The sequence below is a fragment of the Falco rusticolus genome, chromosome 16, assembly GCF_015220075.1.
Source record: "Falco rusticolus isolate bFalRus1 chromosome 16, bFalRus1.pri, whole genome shotgun sequence".
NCBI classification, from domain to species: Eukaryota; Metazoa; Chordata; class Aves; order Falconiformes; family Falconidae; genus Falco; species Falco rusticolus.
The window spans coordinates 5,700,360-5,718,604 of NC_051202.1; the positions used below are offsets into that span (position 1 = coordinate 5,700,360).

The 18,245-nt window shown below is 42.9% G+C and overlaps 1 protein-coding gene across 1 annotated transcript in view; it reads left to right on the forward strand.

Annotated features, from left to right (window-relative positions):
- CDON (cell adhesion associated, oncogene regulated) overlaps window positions 1-18,245 on the forward strand; it is a 54,763-nt gene that overhangs the window by 16,592 nt on the left and 19,926 nt on the right. The window contains 10 exon segments of the mRNA XM_037409882.1: window positions 3,766-3,902; window positions 6,064-6,336; window positions 7,965-8,111; window positions 8,413-8,486; window positions 8,489-8,558; window positions 8,996-9,283; window positions 10,134-10,403; window positions 11,333-11,680; window positions 15,617-15,909; window positions 17,701-17,875. Coding sequence (XP_037265779.1) covers window positions 3,827-3,902; window positions 6,064-6,336; window positions 7,965-8,111; window positions 8,413-8,486; window positions 8,489-8,558; window positions 8,996-9,283; window positions 10,134-10,403; window positions 11,333-11,680; window positions 15,617-15,909; window positions 17,701-17,875 — 2,014 coding nt within the window. The 5' untranslated portion in view covers window positions 3,766-3,826.

The following is an 18,245-nucleotide window of genomic DNA, read 5'->3' on the forward strand; positions in this document are numbered from 1 at the left end:
GGAATGCGTGGCATACAGCATTTTGTCATCTTTTAGAGTGTAAAACCTTTTTTTTTTTTTTTTTTTTTGGTGCAAGCATGGATAGGAGTGAGTTAATTTGGAGGTGACAGGTTAAGTTAGTTACACTGAACGAACCAGGCATGTGGAGCCTTTCACTGAAGACAGCTGGTTTCTGGAGAAACGGTGACTAGTGTGAAGCTTTGGGAAGAGAGGAGAGAGTCACTGCCAGGGCTGCAATGTCTGTCCAGATCAGAGATGAGAAGCCTGCCTGGCTGATCTGGTGCCTGCGTCTTCCCATCTCGGCTTGGTAGGACGTTTCGGTAAGTCCAAGTGCCAAGGGATGCTCCTTGACCCAGGTCCCTCCTGGTGAGCTCTTCAGGCCTCGACAGCCAGGTGATGGCATGCAAGCTGCCCTGCAGAACCTAGCCAGCGTGTGCCAGGGCTGGTGTGACAGTCCAGCAGCAGGGACAGCCCTGCTCCTGCAGCGGGAAACCTCTCTGGTGCTCCTAAAGGGACTAATTAAAATATATACTTCCCATCGGAGTTGGCTCCGATGATTTATTTTGCTTGCCTGGAGACGGCATCCTGAAGGTCATGGGGCTGAAACTGTGAGCTATGGACAGGCGTGCATGCCTGTCCCCATAGCTATGTGGTGAGGGGTCCCTTTTACAAAGGGTCTGCAACAAATGAGTTACATGCCCAGAATTATGTTATCTTCAGAAGTACTCCATCTTACTGATGATCTCCAAAAGTACCAGGTACACGTTTTGGGATGCCCCTGCATGTGCAGCATGCTCCCGAGGGGCGGGTGTGTGTTGGATCGGTCAGGATGATGACTTCTGACACGAGACCGTTATCTTCCTTGTTTCCCTTGGCCTGTGAGCGCCAAGTTACTTTAGAGCTGACAAAGTCAAGTGCTAGGTGAAAATAATTGGACTTTAGATCAAGATGTCTCAGTGGAAGTAGGAGAAATACAGGCCTTTGCCATGCTCTGACTTTCTGGTATGTGGTGCTGATGGTCTGGAGAAACCACCAGTGAAAGTAGAAAGGACTTTTCCCTTGATCCACGAAAACAACGTCAGTTTCTATTCAACCTTGAATATTATTTACATAAATAACTGCTGTTACTACTGTTTGTTTTAAAAGGATCTGAAATAACCCCTTGTCTCAGTGATACCTCTTACTTAAAAATAACTTTGATTCACCAGTGATGGAGATATTATTCCTTGCTTGAGAGAATGTTGAACAGTGGGTAGAGATGTTCCTGGGTGAGCTCATCTCACAGTTGGAGACACTTAAATGGAGCCACATCTAACCAAAGTTCTTCTCTTTCTGTTCCCAGTGGGTCTCCAGTGACTGGTACTTCCTGTCAAAACAGGAGTTCAGGGTTATTGAAATGATGGCAAAGGGGAAGAGTCTTGTTTTTCCTTCCCTAAGGCCTTTTATTGCTTGGATATGGTTTAATATAATACTGTAAGAGGCACGGTTTCTCTGCTGGGTTTCTAAAGACCCCAAAACTATGAGCCTTGCCCTCTTCTCTACTACAGTAGAAGCAGGGGACTTCTGTAGTGACACCATCTGTCAAAGGAAAAGGCAAATATTTGTGGGTTGTGTATTGCACGTTGGATCTCATCTTCCCCCTGTGTTCCCACACCTACCAGTGCGTGAGGGGTTTCTGTGGTCTCTTCCAAAGTGCGTGTTAGAGAAACTGCTTGGATGCCTGAGTGTTGTTGCTGAACAATGCTGCTCTGGTTAAAGCGAATATTTTTTTTTTTTTTTTTTTTCCCCTCCCTCATTCAAAGAACTTCGGTCTTTGTGGCTTGCTTTGTGTACTCACTGCTTTACAGTTGATCTTACCACTCCGCAAGCCTGCGAAAGCCAAACTGGTAGGTCAAAAGAGGAGTAGCTGTTGACACTGGCAGCTAGGAACATGTAAAGGGAAAGATAAACAGAGGGAAATCAGAGACTGGATAAAGTAGATCTCCAAAGATAAAGTTTAGTTAAAGATAATGAGTTGGCCTTGTTTAAAAAGACAGCTGCAGAATAACCCAGTAGCTCCATGTGCTGGGGTTAAAGTTGACCCAGAATATACGTTTCATTGCTTTTCATAAATAAATAGTTGAGGGAAGATTTGGCAAAAAGCAACATTGCCCCCCACCCCTCTTCAGCAAAGTGTTTGATGTTAACAAGTTCTCTGGGTGTTTACTTTGTCCTGCTCTTGCTGGTGGAGCGGCTCTCCTGCCCTTGAACCGAGTGAGAATTCAAATAAACCAAAACGCGTTCTGCGCAGCTGATCTCTTCTGCCATCTGCGCCTTACCAAAACAGCCCCGGCTCTTGTTGGGGAGCCAGCCTGGGCGTTGGGTCTTCCGAACAGCTGAAATAAATTTGCCGCATCAGATAAAGCTGCCCAGAAATGGGAGCAGGACTTGACAGCGTTTCTTTCAGCCTTCCCAAGCTGTCATTATAAGCCTGGAGTGCAATTTGCAGGGAGAAGGAGCAGTAAGCAAATGGCTCTGTAAAATCTACAGTGATTCTTTTATTATTATTGGAGTCTTCTCCTGTTGCTTGTTTTGCATATATATTTTACAGTGATGTTGCGATGATAAAATACTGTTATTTTTAAATAAACCATGCAAATAATTTTGCTGTTGATACCTGGATCCGGCCTCTTGGAAAGCAGACAGCCCTGCGAGCGCTCAATAAACCGGGACTTATTTCTGTCAATTATGCATTGTTGCACTTGTTCTGTGTGCTGCCAGTAGAACTCCTAGTTATTGTATGTGTGTTAGATACGTGTTTATATACATGTCTGATATATGAGATGTTTGAAATATATGTTGAGTGTTATCAGCAGTGAAATTGTATGGCTGGGCTGATAAATGAAGTAACTGTGCTAAATGAACTCAAATCTTATTCATCATAATATTACACAAGTAAAATAGAAAACTTAAGTGAACGACAGCTGCAGATTTATTTTTTTTTTCTTGGAGAAGAGAGCATTTGATGGAGACTGAGTGTTGGAAACCTCATAGAAGTTAAGCTGCTGGTTTCTTGATTTAGCTTGTATTTTGCTGGTGATGAAAGTGAGATCTTATATAGCCGAATGGTCAGGTGTGATACAATGAAGGAAAGGACTGGCTTCGTGTAGAATCAGCCTTGTAGATAAAAGTGCATATAGTGGATGCCTCAGAAGTATACATGAGAAAGCAGTATTGCTTTGGGAATATAAATGAGAAAAAGACTTAATACTGGTGGGTTTTTTTCAGTAGACATTTGCCATCGTTTGTCTGTGAAGCACGCTAGAAGGAGCAAGCAGATGACACGTCTCAGTAAGCAGTTTTAGAGCAATTACGAGTGGTAGCTGCATCACAGTGTGTAGATCCATAATAATTTGTAAAACAAGCGTGGCCTGGTGATAGATGGTCAAATGATTATTGTTTGCAAACAATATTATCTCCAATAGATAAGCTGTTTACTTTGGACTTCAATTCCGGTGGTTGGAAAGTAGTCTGATTTATCAAGGCAGTATGGTTCAGTGCGGATGCCTCATACTCCAGCTGTGGAAAAAAAATCTTATATTAAGGATAGTACTTGGAAACATAGTTAAGTTCAACTTCTAACTCATTTTTACAGATGGTTTCTATATTGCAAAGAATATTGGCTGTTTCCTGGTTGTGCTTTTTTTGAAACCCCACTTTGTTGTAAGAGAGTTAAAAGACTAACTCCTGAAACTTACAGTAGACATCTGTTTGTTTGTTTTGTAGCTGTTTCCGTGCCTCATTTTAGTCTGGAGCTTCGTGCTTTCAACTTCTGTAATCTGGCGCTATGCATCCAGCTCCTGGACTCTTACAGGCACTGCTCTTCATCACTGCCGTGGGTCTCATCTCTGCCACGAGTTCAGGTAAGGCCTTCTCAGCTGAGATGACTTGCTTGGAGGTTTTGGAAGTTGAGCCCATTCTTCTGAATGAGCAGCAATTTGAAATGCATTTCAAAGTGCCCAACCCTAATGCATGTTATCGATAATGTGCTTTTAAGGAAGCATGGAGCACTTAAACACAATCTTGAGCTGAATATGCGACTCTGCTTTTGAAAAGTTGGCTCAAAACAAGTGCTAGAATGTGGAAGACTCTCATTTACGTAGGTTTGTTCTTTGGGATCTCCGTGGACTTAGCTGGATCCCGATTTTGCTGCGTACAGTGCATCTTGTGTTCCCATGGGGTTGGGAGGGGTTTGAAATTTGCAGGGGGAAAGGGGAATCAGATCTTTGAAACACAAATGCTGATGTGTGGCTGCAGTTGGAACAGCTCTTGTGTTAAAAAAAGAAGAGGGATGGTTTTAATTGACACATCTGCTCTGTGTAGTCAGCTTGTCTTAACGTAACCACACAAAAAAGAAGCTTTTACTACTTTTAGCACTTCATAGCTAATAGTTATAAGCAAATGGGATAAATTTTATTTTTCAAGCAGTCATAGGAGATAAATTCCAGCTGCAGGGTCACTGCTACCAATTTTGACTTTTGCACTGAGCCCACAGTGTTGGTGTCAAGAGCAAGGACAGGGGCAAAGATGAAAGTAACAGTGCAATTCCATAGCAATTGGTGGCTAGCAAGCGAAAAAGGTCACTGCTTTTCTCTTATCCTTGGAAATGCAAACTGAACTAATAGGAAAAACAGTTTTCTAATTAAAAGCTAAAAATGGACATCTGGAGTCCTGTGAAATGCTTGGATACCATTTTTATGGATTTCATCTTTTTTGTTAAGTGAAGCCACACTTTAATTTCCAGTTTTACTTTATGTTTATGCAGATAGTTTATGTTTCTGTTAAAAATGCACAGTTTCTCATCTGAAACTCATAAACAGAGCTTGGATGGACTGACTTTAGAAGAAAAACATGAGCTGAGGGCCCCACCTACAAGAAAACAGTCTCTTACTTGCATGTCATTTAATATCATCTTGACCTGTACTATCTGGAATTACAAACCAGGAATTGTTTTCACATGCCGCTGTGTCTATCTTTTAATTATTTTTCCCCCGTATTTCTAACCAAATAGGAGTTATTGTTGTTGATGACCTTTCGCTTGACCACTTCATACAAAGTCTTTAGCAGAGAATTCCATAGAAAACAAATGGAAATAATTGCCAGTGTTTCATTGGCCAGAATAGGAAAAAATCTCCTCAAACAAGCAGGAATTTTCTTCTGGCAAATAAATGGATTCTTATAACCAAGTTTTGTGGAACTGAACCTTTTATTTATTAGCAGCTTTTCCTGTTTCTGTTCATCTTTACTCAGTAAAGATAATGGATACCCAATTCATCATTCTCGTCCTGATGAAGTCCATGTATTTGGAATTAACAAGAGCCTTTGCTGTTCATCCAGCTTTTTTTTTTTTCACCCTGCTATTTTTAATTAGTTCTGCAGACTCTGAGACTGTTCCGCATAAATACCTGGCAGGCTGCTACCATTTCTAAAATTTTACAAGTCACATCCAGGCCAGCTTCATATGGGATGGATCAGATACAGCTGCTTGTTACTGTACTCCATCTCTTCAGGTGATGGGTGCTGTTTCACTCCGAATAAATCTAGTGGGTTTGTGTTTTTTGCTAGCCCCAGCAAGCGTGATGCCTTTGCTTTGTGTACGCTTGGGGACCTATCTCACCCTTCTTGTACGCTGAACCTACCTTCATTTAATTACTGTTACTCTCTTCGTGGGGTTTGAATCTTGACATTTTCCCCGGTGTTTGGGAGCAAGTGGGAATCTGTTGTGTGTTGTTCTTGCAGAGGAAAAGGCAACACCTGCTTGAGTATCACTAGCAACTTGGGAGTTTAGAGACTGACTCTTTGTCTGTGTTAGATCTGAATAGTCTTTCAGCAGTATTTAACCTTCTTCCATCAGAAGTTTGCCAGGTCTGTGAACAGTGGCAGGAACCTTGGGAGAGAGCGTTGCTATAATGCAGATCATAGTCTTTCACACCAGTCAATGCATCATGAATCTTACCACTTGTTTATGGAAAATGCTGTTCACTAGCTGAAAAAAAAAAAAAAATATATTTTTTTTCCTTTCAGGTTTAACTCCCCGTTTTATTTCTGAGCCCTTGTCTGCTGTCCAGAAGTCTGGTGGGCCTGTACAACTCCACTGTTCTGCTGAGCCCTCCATGGCTCGCCTTTCTTGGCTGTTTAATGGGGAGCCTCTGGAAAGCAAGGTTGGAGAAGTGGAAATCCAGTCAGGATCTTTGACAATCGTCTCCCTCAGCCTGTCAACGTCCGGTCGCTATCAGTGTGTTGCTAACAGCAGCGTGGGTGCTGTTGTGAGCAGGCCTGCGATGGTATCTATAGGCCGTAAGTTCATTTTTCTTTATATTCCTCGCTCCTTGCAAATTATATAGACCTCTACTGGTTTGTGTGGTTTGTTTTTCTTTGACTCTCAGCAAACAACTAGTTTCAAGGTGTTTGGTTGTTTTTTTTTTGCCAGCCAGTACTTAGTATATGGTCAGTTACGCACTTTTCACCAATTTCTGTTCCCTGTGTCATCCAAGACCTGTCAGGTGATGCAGCCCTGGAACAGATTCCCCAGAGTGCTTGTGGATCCTCACCTTGGAGGCTTTTGAAGATTCCACTAGGCAAACCCACATCTGATCAATTTAGTGTTGGCGATAGCCTCATTTTGAGCTGAAGGACCTCAAGAGTCCTTTCCAGCAAATACAAATACTATTCAATGAAATTAATATAATGTCAATAAATTGACCTGAAAGTACAAGGCACCCAAAAGCTTCCCTTCAAAAAGGATCCTGAAAGAGCAACTGAGCTGCCATGCTGTTGTGGAAGTGTGCTTGGGAGTTGAGGTGAAATGAGTGGGAATCGTTGCCTGGGAAATAAGTTGCAGCTGCAAATTTTCCTTTTCACTTGTAGCATTGTATTTTGTCAAAACTAATAGATGCTCTCCAGGTGAGGACAGTCTTCTGTCCTTTTAGGAACAATTACCCTTTTCTCAGTTGCACTGGTTCTTCTAATCAGTCTGTGCCTTGGTGCTTGATCTGTAAATTATTTGATCTTAAAGGACTTTAGAAGAGGAAAGGCAATGGTTTCCACATGGAAAGGACAATGTGGTGCTGAGAATGGGAATATAATATTCCTTCGTGAATGTGATTTGTCTGTTCGGGATCGCCGGGCCGTCTGAATCGGGCCTTTGTCAAGCAGGATTTGAGTGATTTCTCTATAAGGGTACCTTATCTATGAAGCATGTCCAAAATCCTCCTGGGAGGAAAATTTCTTATAAGTGAGAGAAGTAAGTGTTTTGGTAAAGTACTGACCCATAGCAGGACCTTCTCAAGAGAGCTCTAAGGGTGGCTAACATAGAAAAACTTCACAACCTGGAAGATGCTTTGAAAGGGAAGGTAGTAGAAGAGCAGCTTTCACACTTTGCTCCTCCTTTTGAGAATTTAGTAGCAAATGAGACTATGCTGTTAGCTGTTGAGGCTTTCTGCTTGCCTCATCGCACAGGCAGCGAGTGGGAGGTGCTGCTGTACTTGGTGTTGTGTTAACTATAATCACAGAAAGACAATTTCATGTTTCTTACGGACAGGCTTCCCGCTGCTAGTGTAAATTGTCTTCTGTAGTGGCTTCAGAGCCTGTGAGTAGCACTGCAGTCTTTCCAATATCTCTGCTTGCTTTTCCTGGAGCAGTTGAGGGAATGTAGGAACTATTTTTTTTATTTTTTTTCCCCTCGCTGTTCCCATGTAAAAGCTGGCCCGTCCTGTAGTAAGGAAGCATACGTACACAGGAGGGTTTGTGCTGCTACAGGGTGCAGGAAAGACCATGCCTGTTGACATGAATGTCCAAATGCTGCACCAGAGAAAATAATCAGCTTGAAACCAGCAATATTTTAAACACAAATACTGAATTTACTTACTGCCTTTCCTCTTTCCCAAGCTGTGACTGCTCTTAACCTTTTACTGATTCTCTTCTAGGTTTAGCTAATTTTGATATGTCGGTGAAACCTGTTGTCGCAGCAGAGGAAGGAGGCACAGCTTTCATTGGGTGCAAGGTGCCAGATAGTAACCCTAAAGCACAGGTTCGCTTTCAAGTGCAGGGAAAATGGCTGGAACAATCAACAGGTGAGATTTATGCCACTGGTCAGCAATATAAATATCCAACAAAGCTTGCCTGTTTGGTTTTTTTTCCTTAGATCTTAAAGGAAAAGCCCCCAGAAACTTGCACAACTTCCTGCGTTAATCATTGTATCTAAATCTACTTTGTAAATTAATATCCTTTGTGTAGCAGCATGATTTCTTTGTGATCCTACATCTAGAATAAACTGATATATCTGACATGTTTTTTAAATACAAAAAATATTAAAGGAAGTCTTTTTTTTGAAACTTAAGCTAAATATAATTTTTTCCTTTCCCACTTGTTCAGACAACTACCTAATTCTTCCATCTGGAAACCTGCAGATTTTGAATGTATCTTTAGAAGACAAAGGATCCTATAAAATGTTGCAGCATACAACCCAGTTACTCACGATCTCAGAATAGAACTCACCGGACGTAAGCTCATAGTCACACGTGAGTATTCAGTTCAGCTTTCCAGAATTGTATTAATAAATCTCGAACAGAATAAATAACATCCCTAAGATTTTTAGCATGGGCATTTCAGCATAAATACCCACTGGTCTCAAATACTGTGTTAGGTAGAATCTGTTCTGCATTATTTGCACATTCAGTTCTTATTTCTCCTTACTGTGGAGGAGCAGCATGACTGCTTTTCAAATCCCAAGAAGACAAGAGCACTTAGCCCTTGAAAAGGGGATACTGCTAATACTTCAGCTGCCAGACTGATTTTGGAGAAAGACTTCTGGAAGAGAGCATTACAGCATCATACTTAGTCCTAAGTATAAGCAGCTGTGTCTGAGCAACATGGCAAACCTCAGGACTGGAGGACGGGATGGGAGAGTGTGGTTTAAAGGACTGGTTTGTGATAAGCCTTGTCTCATTTCTTCCAGGCTCTTCCTCAGGTAGCTTCCACATACTTCACCCCCTGGTACCACAGAGCCTGGCAGTGCCCCAACACAGCTCTCTGATGCTAGAATGTATTGTCAGTGGGTTGCCTCCGTCCTCTGTCCGCTGGGTTAAAGACGGCCGGGATGTGCTAAGCAAAGGCAGGTGGAAACTGCTGCACTCTCATCTGGTGACAGACAGGCTTGAGGCATCGGACTCTGGAAATTACTCCTGCATGGTGGGAAATGAATTTGGAGTAGTGAAATACGCTAACTATTCACTTACTATACTTGGTAAGAAATAAAGAAATTTTCACAGCCAGGCATTGAACGTTTGCTTTGTATGCTTGCTGGTCTTGGCATCCCGTTACAAATAGCCTGACATTCTTTCTCAACCTAAGCATATTAAAATAAAGGTATGCTCATAACAACCGTATCTCATCATCTCTCCCAAGTTAAAATCCATAACTATTTATCTCTTCACATCCTTTGCAGTCTGAAATAACTAAACAGTAAAGGATAACAAACTCCGAGGGAAGAGCTGATCTATTTATTGTTCTCCAGAGTGCCAAGTGTACATGGGATACAATGTCAGTGATGTGCCAGAGATCAGATGTTTCTCTTTAGAGGCTGTATGTAAGCAAAAGGCTGGCGAGGAGAGGTGATATGTTTGGATGAGGACAAAAACTAAAGCAAAAGGAATATATTTGGCCTCTTTTGCGTGGCTGCAAGTCATTCTGAATCTCCCCTTTCCTTTGTAGCAGGTTTTCCTGTTTGAGTTTTTTTGCATCCATGACTGTTCTGTTTGGTTTTTGAAATGCATACGTTAGAGTAACTCAGAAAACAGGTTGTTGACACACAGTACGCCTTTTGTTATGGGGATGCTACTAAAGAATTATTTTGAAAATACAGATGTTTTAATTACAGTATTAATGCAAATGTGAACGTTCAGAAAAGAAGGGAGAGACCATGAAAATAAGCAAGAGTGGGGAAAACCAGCTCTAGGCTGAGTAGAACTAGAGCTGCGTGGTGCTTGCTTAGCCTTTGTATGCAATAAGTTTGTGTAACATTTCACAGGGTTTTCTTCAGGACTTAGGCCAAGATCAACATACGGTGGTTTATGTGAAATTATTTCCCTTTATAGAACCTGCCTTGATCTCCAAGGGACTGCAAGATGAAACCGTGGCCACTGGAGTGACTGTGCATTTCTGGTGCGATGTTCGTGGAAGCCCTGCTCCGACTGTCACCTGGCTCCACAACGCAGCTCCTGTCCGCGTCTCCCCACGACATCTGCTGACAGGGAACGGTCTGCAGATCTCCAACGTCACCCAAGAGGACTCTGGGTTGTACCAGTGTATAGCTGACAATGGGGTTGGATTTGGGGAGTCTACTGGCAGACTTCATGTCCAGCCAGGTAGGAGCACTTGCAGCCCTCAAGAACTCAAATTAAACAGTTGTGCTTTAAGCTTTATTCCTGTTTGTTCCCCCACCCCCCCTAGATTGTATATTGATGTGTTTCTGACCACTGTTTCTAGCAAGTCTTACAAAGAAGGTGCTTTCAGTTGAATGTTAAGAGCTGTAGGCATTTCTGGGGCAGCGTGGTTACTTCATACTTAAACCCTAGATTACCAGCTGCAATTAAATCAGTTTATGACTGAATCTGACATGACATTCTTAAATAGAATCAGGGGGCTGTTGTGCTGGATGAACTGGTATTCTTAGGAGTATTGGCCGATGAGTAATTATGCCCATTCCTTATCTTCAAGTTTACAAAATGAACATCAGAGCTGGGGTTGCCCACTTCCCCTGTATCACATTAACAGCTACAAATAGTCTTTTTGATCACTCTTCAGTCTAAGGTACCTTCTAATACTTGGAGACCTTGGTTTCTGCAAGTACAGGATGTTGGCAAGACTGTTGCTGCTCCTCTTCTCTCCCTGTCACGTGCAGTTGAAGCTTTTGACCCGCTCTGTACCTATGAAGGTTGGTGGGAGCTGCACAGAGACTGGCTGAGCAGATACTTTGTGACCTGCTTGTCTGTGGAGTGGACTAAGCCAGTCTTGCCTGCGCTGCATTCCTCATTGATGGTCTTCATTATTTAGAAAATTTTGAAGTGTGGTTTGAGTGTAGTTTTCTATCAGTCTTCTCTAAGCACAAGTCTCAGCTGATCTCTTCAGTCTGGAAAGGGGGTCTGGAGAGGCTGTCTAGAGAAGAAATAACTAGAGTAGTTAAAAGAAGCATGCATGACTTTTGTTTTTTTAATGTATTGACTCATTCTGGCGTGTCATATTCCTTAGCCAAATTAATGCCTTGGGTTTTTTTGTGTTCCCCCCCTCGGCAAAGGCTCTAGACCGGTTATAGTCTCTTCACCAGCAAGCATCACTGTGATAGATGGTGGGGATGTTACACTGTCTTGCAATGCCACTGGCCTACCTGTTCCCATCATCCGTTGGTACGACAGCAGAGGACTTATGACCAGCCACCCTTCCCAGGTGCTTCACTCAAAACCGCAGAAACCTCCTCAAGCAGTGCTGGGCAGCGCCGTGGCGGAGCCCACCTACTTCTCTGTGTCTCAAGCGGGCTGGAGCTCCTTGCACGTTAGGAACGTGACTCCTGAGCGTGCCGGGGAGTACACGTGTGAAGCCATCAACGAGCACGGCTCCGTGGTGTCTAAAGCCTTCCTTACAGTTGGTAAGCTTGAATGCAAAATTGCACACTTGGCTCCCTGATTTAGGTGAGAAATGCCTCAAAGTAAGAAGTTAACAGCTGGTAGGTAGTGTGGGTATCCTGGGGAAACAAAACCGACAAGTCTAAGCTGGCTTTGTAGACCAGTTTCTCCCTTCCACCTTAGGCAGAGGAGAAACACCTGTCTGTGACATGGACTTAGCATTCTTACATGTGATAAAACCTATATAAAGATGGCTTTTTTTTTTTTAATTTCTTGATACTGCTTCTAGGAAAAGACAGTTCTTCTAGTATAAAAGCAAGATGGGAAGGAGAGATTTCCTTTTTCCACACTGGAATATTACGTGCTATTAATAACAGGTTTAAACTCCCCCAGGTTCCCTTCGCAAGAACCAAGATACAGATTTTCAATTACATGAAGTGACTTTAAGTTTCTCGGCTCTTTCAGCATCTTGCCGTAGTAAATTTAGCTGAATGTCCGCGAGATTTATGGTCAGTGGAATTTAGTAAGTGGCCCCATATTTAAAGTTCTTTGTTACCACCAGTTAGAGTTTAAACTCATGTAAATAATAGGAAAAGATGCTTAAATGTTCTCTTGGAGGAAGAAAGAAAGAAGAAACCTCAAGAAAGTGATCCCATCGTATAGTTTTATAAATAAGTTATTGTTGGACCTTGCTGAGTGGAAACAAAACTAAATTATCATCCTAGAATTTGGTCTGTGTCAAACAAAAAAACATCCCACTGCTTTGCCTCAGAATTTTATGGTAGTAAGTTCAATTTTAATGTTTTGTTTATTAACTTTTATCGGTTTCTAAGTTGTACTAGCTGCTGATTATGGTGCGGAGGGTGGTTAAGGCATTTGGTTTTGATATAAAAGTCCGTAAGTAGTTTCTGGGAGCTGTTAAGGTTTTAGAACAGTTCTCAACCATGCCAAAAGACATGCTCAAACATTTAAACGTTTTAATGAACAATTTGTGCCAGGTAACACTTCCGAAGCACCTGAATGACTTAAGCAGTGATTCCAGTGCATTTCTTTGGGAGTAGGATCAACTTAAGCAACTCTTAGCCTCAGCAGCTTGTTCCTGTAATTTGCCTTGTGCAAGCACACAGTAAGAGAACTTACTTGGCTGAAAAATGTCTCTTTTTCTTTTTTTTTTCTTTTTTTTGGCTGGATCTGTTCCACGACATGATTCATTGCATGGTCTTAAAAGCAAGCAGGGCAACTTAAGCTGCCATCATAGTGAGAAACCACCAAAATGTAAAATGATAGCCTTAGGATCCTATACCCATGGCGCTTATTTTAAGGCTTTTTTAGGCAGTTGTGGTGGTTGCATGCACGGCAGTACCTTCCCAGAGTTACTAAACACAGGGTTAATTCTCCGAAATAACTTCATCTAATGGAAATGAAGGAGAAAAACGCACTCCAGGAAGTCTGAATAGCAGGCAGGTTAGTATAAAACAGGAAAAAAAAAAGAGCAGCATTTATTGTAAGTAGGTGATACAGTCGAGAGCAGGCTGAGGCTGTCATTTATAGAAGCCAGGCACCTCTGAGCAGTCTTAGGGTGATTTGAAAGACTTGCCAGGCATGGGTGACTTCACTGATCTGCTGTGTTCAGATTTCCAGAGTGCTTTCCCAGCCTTTGCTAAGGTTTTCGGAGAGCTCATAAGGAGGCAGGATCCTCTGGTTGTTTGAGAAGCAGGAAAGCAATGCCTGGGAATGCGATCTGTTTGCATAGCGGAGGCAAAATACAAAAGTTGCTCTGCTTCCCCAGGGCATGCCAGAGGGTTGAAATCTGCTTCTGTGTTTGCACCCCTGTTTCAAGAAGGGTGTAGAAGAACAAGCATGTGCTTGAAACGCAGCAGATGGGTTCAGAGGGGTGTGGAATGGGTTCTGCATGAGGAGACGCTGAAAAGGTGAGGGCTCTTTACCTTCAAAATGAGGCAGCTGAAGGGGAGACACAACAGTGAGCTGTAAAGTACTGGGGATTATGGAGAATGCACGTAAAAGCTATGAATACATTCTTTCAGTGCCTGAATTTGGGATGTTTGGTCCTTCTCTGGTTGCTGTTGGAGACAGGATTTTGGGCACGTACAGCCATACATCTGACCCAGCTTGGTGCCGCTCGTGTTTCACAGTGGGGCTGGGAATCGAAGGAAGAGGAGTTAAGTCTCAGTGGCTAAAGGGAAAGAGATGGTACTACAAGCACCAGCCAAAAAAAGTTGCATAATGACACAGCAGCAAAGAGAAGTCTGGTGTGTTGGTTTATATGGGTAGCAATTATGCGAGAAACTTAAGCAAAAAGAGCTTAGATCCGTATTGCTTAATGGAAATTGTTACCCGGGGGTTGTTTTCCAAAGGAAAAAAAATACAAACTACTTGCCAGTTCTTGATGACTCCCCTCTCGCAGCAATAAACACGGCAATGACTGCAGGTCTCCTGTCACCAGCCTAAACCACAACTCATTCTCCACGCGCAAGAGTCCATTTCCCCATGCCAGCAGGCGTCAAACCGTCCTGTGCCCACCCACAAATCCTCTGGGTCCACCACAATGGAGGAGGCAGAAGGCCCACTGCAGTGGATATGGCATTTGTTTCCAATATTAACACGCGGCGGTGCATCCCTTTCCCGCTGCTTCGCTGACAGTCGTAGATACCCTTTTGCTTGGAGATTGTTCTGGGGGCGTCTGACATTTTAAGCAAAACTCCATCTGGCTTTGGGGACGCCCTCCCTGCGTTGTTCCCTTCTTCCTGTCTCCGAATTTTGTGGCATTGCTAAATAAATAGGAAGAAACAAACAAGGAATGCTTGCTGAGAGCGTGTCTTCAATTTGAAAAGAGAACTTTCCTTCCCAGCTTTTTAAAAAGTGGCCAAAAATAGCAGCCACACTTGCTGCTGGTATTTTAATGGAGGTTTGGAGGAATCTGAGTCAGCCAGGCTAACACTGCCTAGGCTTTACATTACCAAGGAATTTGTTTGTTTTGTAAACCAAGTTCCCTTCATTCCCGTCCCCTTCCAGACCCTGGCACATAACATAAACCTACACTAATCTGAAAGGATGGACAGGGCTAAGAACATCTGGCAGTCTTGGTGCTGCAGCATGCAACCTTGAGGAGCTGCACTGGTTCCCAAACGTTCTCATTTTGAGTACTGACATTTACTTGTCCTGGACAATCTCAGATGTCCAACCTGCCACCCCTTTCCTGCCTGGAATGCTGGCAAACCCTGCATCAGCAGAACAGTGCTTTGTTTTGTCTCGCAGCTTCTTTCAAACTACTGATATTACATATATATGATTTTTTTTTTATACTAGGAAAAGTAAATAGGATGAAGGAGGCTGGAGGAGGATTTCTAGAAAAGCGTTGGTATTAAATTGCATGTTAGATGTCTGTAAACTGAGTTTATTCTCAGTATAAATTTTCAGATGAAGTAGTAGAGTTGTGCAACTTTCAAAGCTGATCAAAATTACAGCTAAAACCTCAGAAACTGAGGTAGGAGAATGTCGTCTTGTGTGCACGCCAGTTCAGGCCATGAAAAGTTCCTTGTACAACTGTGATTAATTTAAAATTACTCAGTTTGTGTCACAAGTGTAGCTATTTTATTTTTCTCTTTTAACATGCATTGCCACTACTTAATTTATTGGAGACACTAGTCAAACCATGCCTAAAGATGTTGCCTTTCAGGTTTTCTCTCTTTGCTGCTTTTGGGGGTGGGGTGGGGGGGAAACAACCAAGAAACAAACCAAAACCCACTGTGCTGCCCTGAAAAAATAGCTGGCGTGCGAGCGTGCAGCTTGGCACCAGGCTCAGGTCTGCGCGGGCATCTCTTAACTGGCTTTTTGCAGCAGGGCTTGTTTGGAAATGACACTCCTAAATGATTTAGTGTCCACTCTGCAGGGCAAACATACGTCATCCTGAAGATGTAACCAGAGTCCTCCCTTTACAGTTCCTTTCGAAACTGGCACGAAAGCAGAAGAAATGGCTCCCGTGGAGATTGCCCAGAGCGATGAAAGTGAGGGTGATTTTGGTGCAGAAACAGCGTTTTCAAGCTCGCCTCCAACAAAATTGCATTTGGAAGCAGCTGCAACGGAAAAAGCCTCGAATATAGCTGCTCCCCCCGAGGCCCCCATCATCCTCAGCCCCCCGCAGACGCTGAAGCCAGACATATACAACCTGGTGTGGCGTTCGGGGCGGGATGGGGGCTTGCCCATCAATGCCTACTTTGTCAAATACCGCAAGGTAACGTTCCTCCATTGCATCAAAGCTGTGCGCTACGGCAGATGGATTTTCTCAAGGAACCAGTGATTGTTGCAGTGCTGGCATTAACAAGAATGTGGTGTCAGGCCAGAGAGAATATAGAATATAGTTAAACTACAATGTTACCGTGGCCAGGCAGGCAGCTCGTTTTAGGGGTGACTGAAGTTGTCGCAAGGAGGCTGTTCTGTCTAGTTTTAAGCAAGATTTATTCAGCAGCGCCCAAGCTTTCATTTCCTTTACTGTGTCATTAGGGTCTATGCGGAATGAGGCTCCGGGGCATATTGTATGCAACTTCGGCGATGTTAAAAATCCATTTGTCTGAGCAAGCTTGAATCTGGTGGGTACACTTGAGATCAGAAGGGAAGCCAGGCGTTAGCTTAGTATGTCAACAAGCTTGCTCCTCTGCATCCCAAAGACACTCTATTAAATTGAAGTTACCAAATACGAAGTTGAACTAAAACTTCCAAAGCAGAGACTGTCCTTAAAAATGGTGTTTCAACGGTGTGCTCTTTTGATTAAAATGAGAACCAAGCAATGCCTGCGCCTGTTCTTCCAAGCAAACAGTTTTCTGCGTGGCAAAGTTGTTTGGTTTATTTTTCATAAGCTTTGTAATCCTCTACATCCTGATCTTGTCTTAGCCTGGAGCGAATGCTTAGAATTTTGACCTGTTAGTTCCTGAAAACCCAGTGCCAAAGTCTGTTGATACAATTTCTCATCCAAAGGTGGTTGGTTCATATAAGCACTGAAAGCTCTGAATGCTACTTTGACCTTTTTGATGCTTACCCCTTCACTCATAACAACCCTTTCCACCTTAACTGTGCTCACTCGTGTTTCTCAGTAGGGAGTTTACCATGGTGGGTTTTTTTTAGGGTGGTCTCTTTGTGTCATTAAATTATTTTATTGATTTCCCTCTTTTAAAGATGGGGGGGAATAAAAGCCTTAAGAGTGGTCACTTCAGAAGAAAATACTGGAACAAAGACCTCTGGCATAATCTTTGATAATCTGTGGCATTTAGATCTGCCTTCCATGTTTTATTAAAGTCTTATATTGTTTAGTAGTTTATTTTTGGTAGAATCTTTGTCTTTTCCTTTGGGATTTGGGGTAATGTTTTCCTGCGAAGGTCAAGCATTAAGAGACTACCCTGAATCTTCTTTTTTAAATGGAGCTGGTGCTTTCACTGTTAAATTTAAAAGTTTTGGTGGTTTTTTTTTTTTAAAGGAGGAGGAAAAAAAAAAAGCAAACATGCATTAATAAAAAACCCCAAATCTTTGGTCTCCCTGCTGGCTTCTTTTTTCCAGCCTCAAGAAGTAACTAGGACATACTTTTTGTTGCCCATTTTAGCCAATAAATATTTTAAAATGCTTAAGTACAGGAAAAGCTGGGATAGTTCAGGGAACATATCTTTCTCGTTAGGGTGTTGGGTCCAGCCCCTTAATGTCGCACACATTGCCAGCTAAAGGCTGATGGAAGTCTTTAAAATCATTTGATCTTTTGCTGGTTGTAGCCACAAGTGAAGATGACCAGTGCGTGCATCTGTTTAGAGAGGGGGAAAGTAAGTCAAATTTATTGAAGGAGGGCTGTGAAGGTAGTTGCGAAAGTGTTGAGTTGTGGCAGAAGCGCTTGGAGACAATACAGGAAAACGTAAGGAGCTCTGGCATGTGGCAGAAGTCCTCTGGCCACGCTTGCGTGTGAAAGTGCTGAGGTATTTGAGCATTACATGGGATTCCATGAATTCACTACTGATGCTGAGCTTTCCCTCCCTGTCCTGTGCAGCTGGACGACAGTGTCGGTACAGTGGGAAGCTGGCACACGGTGCGTGTCCCTGGCAGTGAGAACGAGCTGCGGCTCACCGAGCTGGAGCCTTCCAGCCTCTATGAAGTTTTAATGGTGGCGAGGAGTGCCGCTGGTGAAGGCCAGCCTGCCATGCTGACATTTCGCACCAGCAAAGGTAGGTGCAACACAATGTTCTCTGTGTCCTAGGCTTTTGAGAGGACATTTATTTAAGTTACGTCAACTGTATGTTGTCTGCTAAGCCATATGTGAAACGTTCTGCAATTTAGTTGCTGAAGAGCAGCCTCTAATAGCTAAAATAGCTGTAGGCCAGACTTTCCTGTGCATTACCAGGGTTGGTGGTAATTAGAAGCTATTAAAAGCTCGATAATATTATTTTTGGGATGATTATTAAGACTTACGCTGTAAGATCCCACTTGCTTAAAGGAGCTAAGTCGGGGAGCAGCCTGTCCTTGTTCAGGTTTTTCAGAATATCGCAAAAGAAACTCTCTGCACCATCAAGTTTTCATATATCAAAACAGCTTCTG